This window comes from Austrofundulus limnaeus, unplaced genomic scaffold (genome assembly GCF_001266775.1).
Source record: "Austrofundulus limnaeus strain Quisiro unplaced genomic scaffold, Austrofundulus_limnaeus-1.0 Scaffold629, whole genome shotgun sequence".
In the NCBI taxonomy this organism is placed as follows: domain Eukaryota; kingdom Metazoa; phylum Chordata; class Actinopteri; order Cyprinodontiformes; family Rivulidae; genus Austrofundulus; species Austrofundulus limnaeus.
In genome coordinates, this window is record NW_013953031.1 from 53,757 (window position 1) to 56,858 (window position 3,102).

General features: G+C 42.2%; 1 protein-coding gene across 1 annotated transcript in view; it reads right to left on the reverse strand.

The window, feature by feature from the left end:
- Window positions 1-478: 478 nt before the first annotated feature.
- Window positions 479-3,102, reverse strand: part of LOC106531416 (glycoprotein endo-alpha-1,2-mannosidase-like protein) — a gene marked incomplete in the record, with an annotated part of 15,284 nt that continues 12,660 nt past the window's right edge. The window contains 1 exon segment of the mRNA XM_014027282.1: window positions 479-1,449. Coding sequence (XP_013882736.1) covers window positions 813-1,449 — 637 coding nt within the window.

A 3,102-nucleotide genomic window follows, 5' to 3' on the forward strand; every position in this document is an offset into this window, starting at 1 on the left:
ATATAAAAATGTTTGTCATAATCATGTCTTGTGATTATTTGACAGGAGTTTTACTTTTAAAATGTAAGGGTATTTAATTTAGTCATAATGTAAATTCAATAAAAATTAAACCAAGATTTAGAATAATTATCATTTTGATTCATACATTGGTAATGTGTGACTGGGCTTCATGTCACTTTATGTTCAATAAATTGGGCCCCGAGGTCAAAAAGGTTAAGAACCCCTGATTTATATAACACTATTATTTGGCTGAGCGGTGACTAAATCCAGAGAGCTCAACAGTTTTCAGTCTCCACCCTCTGAACACTGAACCTGATCACCTCTCTGAGTAAGAAATATCCTGAGTGGGGCGTGACCTTGTGTCTCACTCTCTTTATGTTTAAAACCTTGACCTCTCGGTCTGTTAGAGAATCCACAGACTGGCTCGAAGAACCATGACCCACAAAGTCTCACACAGGGCAACTAATAATGACTCTTCCACAGTAAACACACACATTTTAATTGGACATAAAGAATATACAGTAAAAACAGTAGTTCTGTAGTAAAATAGGAAAAAAATAACCAATAACACAGCAGTTTATTTTCAGAACCGCACTATTTGATTTGACAAGAAATACTCATCAGGAACCAACAATAACTTCTTTAAAGTCTTATTTATCTGTCATTTGATCTATGTGTAGAAAAAACACTGGTTAGTCAAAACACAGAATCTGAACATCTGAGGGACGTTTTATAGGAAAAATATACCAAACACAAAGGTGCTCTCAAGGAGTAAACCCTGGTTCTGCTCAGAGACTCTTCCAGAACCTGGTTCACATCAGCCACTTGTCTTTCTCCTTGTTGAAGTTTTCAGCCCACTGACGTGTGAGCTGCAGGTAGTGGTCTGGTTGGTTCGGCTGGTAGTCCAGGTACAAACGAGTCAGAGTTTTCTTGGGTACGGCCCGTTCTATCTGAGTGCCTTCGTGCCACTGGTTGAAGGACGTGATGGTGACGATCTCTGGTCTGACCGAGAGAGCCGCCTGCAGGGACGTCTCGTAGTAACGCCCGTTGACTCGGTTCCTGGTGTTGTGGTTGTTCCACGGGCGCACCGCCGTGTCTACATACCCCGGTCCCACGCTGGGGATAAATAGCAGATTGTTTGCGTCGCAGAAGGTCTTGATGGCTTTCCAGTTCTGGTGCGATGAACCGAAGGAAAACCCATTGGAGGCGAAGTAGGTGTATATCCCATCAAATCCACTTTCCAGGATGTCGTGTTTGTGGCGCTCCTCCACAATGAGGGCAACAAAAACCCCATCGTAAGGCGTACCTCTGACGCTCTGAGAGCCTTTAGCTGTCAGGAGCTCTGCCCAGGACTCAGGTGGTGTCAGGTAGGAGTCATAGATGTAAAACAGAGGCAGGACTTGTCCTGTGCTTCTCCTGAATCTGTAAAAGGCATCGTGTTTTCCATATCTGAGAACACAAGAGGAAACAATGCATTTAGTTGTTGAACAGTGAGGAGGGTTCTAATCTGTCTCACAAAATTCACAGCAGTTCTCAGTTGYCTGGCATGGTTCCACTGGTTTTTCTCTTAACCCTGTACCACCATTTGTATCACATTTGCCACGCAGGATTCTGTGACCTATATTTTATCAATGTGATCATTTTTTTTCCCTCAGACTCATCTACAGTCCTGCCAAATTTCATGTTGATCGGTGCAGCCGTTTTTGTGGTACGGTTGACCACAAATCACTGAAAAAAAGGGAAAAAAATAAACAGTACAAAAACAATATGACTCCCGGTTACGCTTCGCATGTGGGGGGTCATAATAATGTTAAACAATCAGTTTGAGCGCCCTAGTGGGGAAAAAATGAATGTTCACCATTACTCACACGTTCATTAGCTGTTTTGACTTGTTAAAATGTTTTTATTTTATTTATTCAGCTAACGGCTCTTATTAATCTAAAGCTCCGCCCCCTTGCATTAGACCACGGCCAAAAGTTTGGACCTAAAGAAAAGGTTTAAAAAGCAAATGAAGAAATGGTAAAAAACTAACACTAAACAGAAAAAACTTTGGGTTTTGTTACTAAAAACAAACAAACAAAACATATGGTTGCTTCACTTTGCTTTGTTTTAAATATAGTTTCAAAGTTCAATATTAAAGCAGAACTGATCTCCAGGTCTATGGCAAAAAAAAWTTTCTTAAAGGGAATTATTGGACTCTTTGAACTGGGGTTTTGTTAACTGTTATTTTATTTGTTAGAGATAATTTTTCAACAARTTGAGTTTGAAGAAACTACCGTATTTTTCGGACCATAAGCCGCGACTTTTTTCCTGAACTTTGAACCATGCGGCTTATAATCCAGTGCGGCTTATACGTGGATTTTTTTCTTCAGCCACCAGGGGGCTCTTATGCTGCATTTGCTTCAACCACTCGCTTCAAAAAAAGAAAGGAAAAGAAAGAAAGAAAAAAGCGATCGCTTCCAGAGCCGACTGTTGTACCAKGAAGCAGCGATTTAAAGATAGTCAATGGACAAAAACTCATAAAAGGGGATAAAACAGACATTTTTCACGGTGGAATCTSACAGATAAAAACTTTGGAGCTTAATCCAGGACCAGTTTGTGGATAAACGTCGAGTGAAGAGCCGCAGACTTTTTTTTCCGCATTACACTCCCCGGGGAAGGAATCCCATGCAGTGACGTATGCTGGAGCRGGAGGGCTTTCCCAGCAGCTCGGCTCGGGGTTTCTCGGGGGAACTATGAAAGGTCAGTGCGAAAACAAACGCTGAACAATCGTGCGACGGCACGTCAACCGGTCGACAGCTGAGCGGCCATACTGCCAGCTTAGCCGGAGGTGTAGCGCCATTTWGTTTTAGCTAGTAGCAGACACGACAYGACKGATCTTCGACAGACAYGAWATTGGACAGTATGTGGGCCCACATCAYKGATTCGGTGAAAGCAGCCATCAAGAAAACAAACTCAATTCCTGCTGTTATTCCTGGAGGTACAACAAAGTTTTTACAACCCCTGGACATCAGTGTGAATCGTGTATTTCAGGGGTGTCAAACTCCTGTCCTCGAGGGCCACTATCCTGCATGTTTTAGAGGTTTTCTTGCTCCAACACAC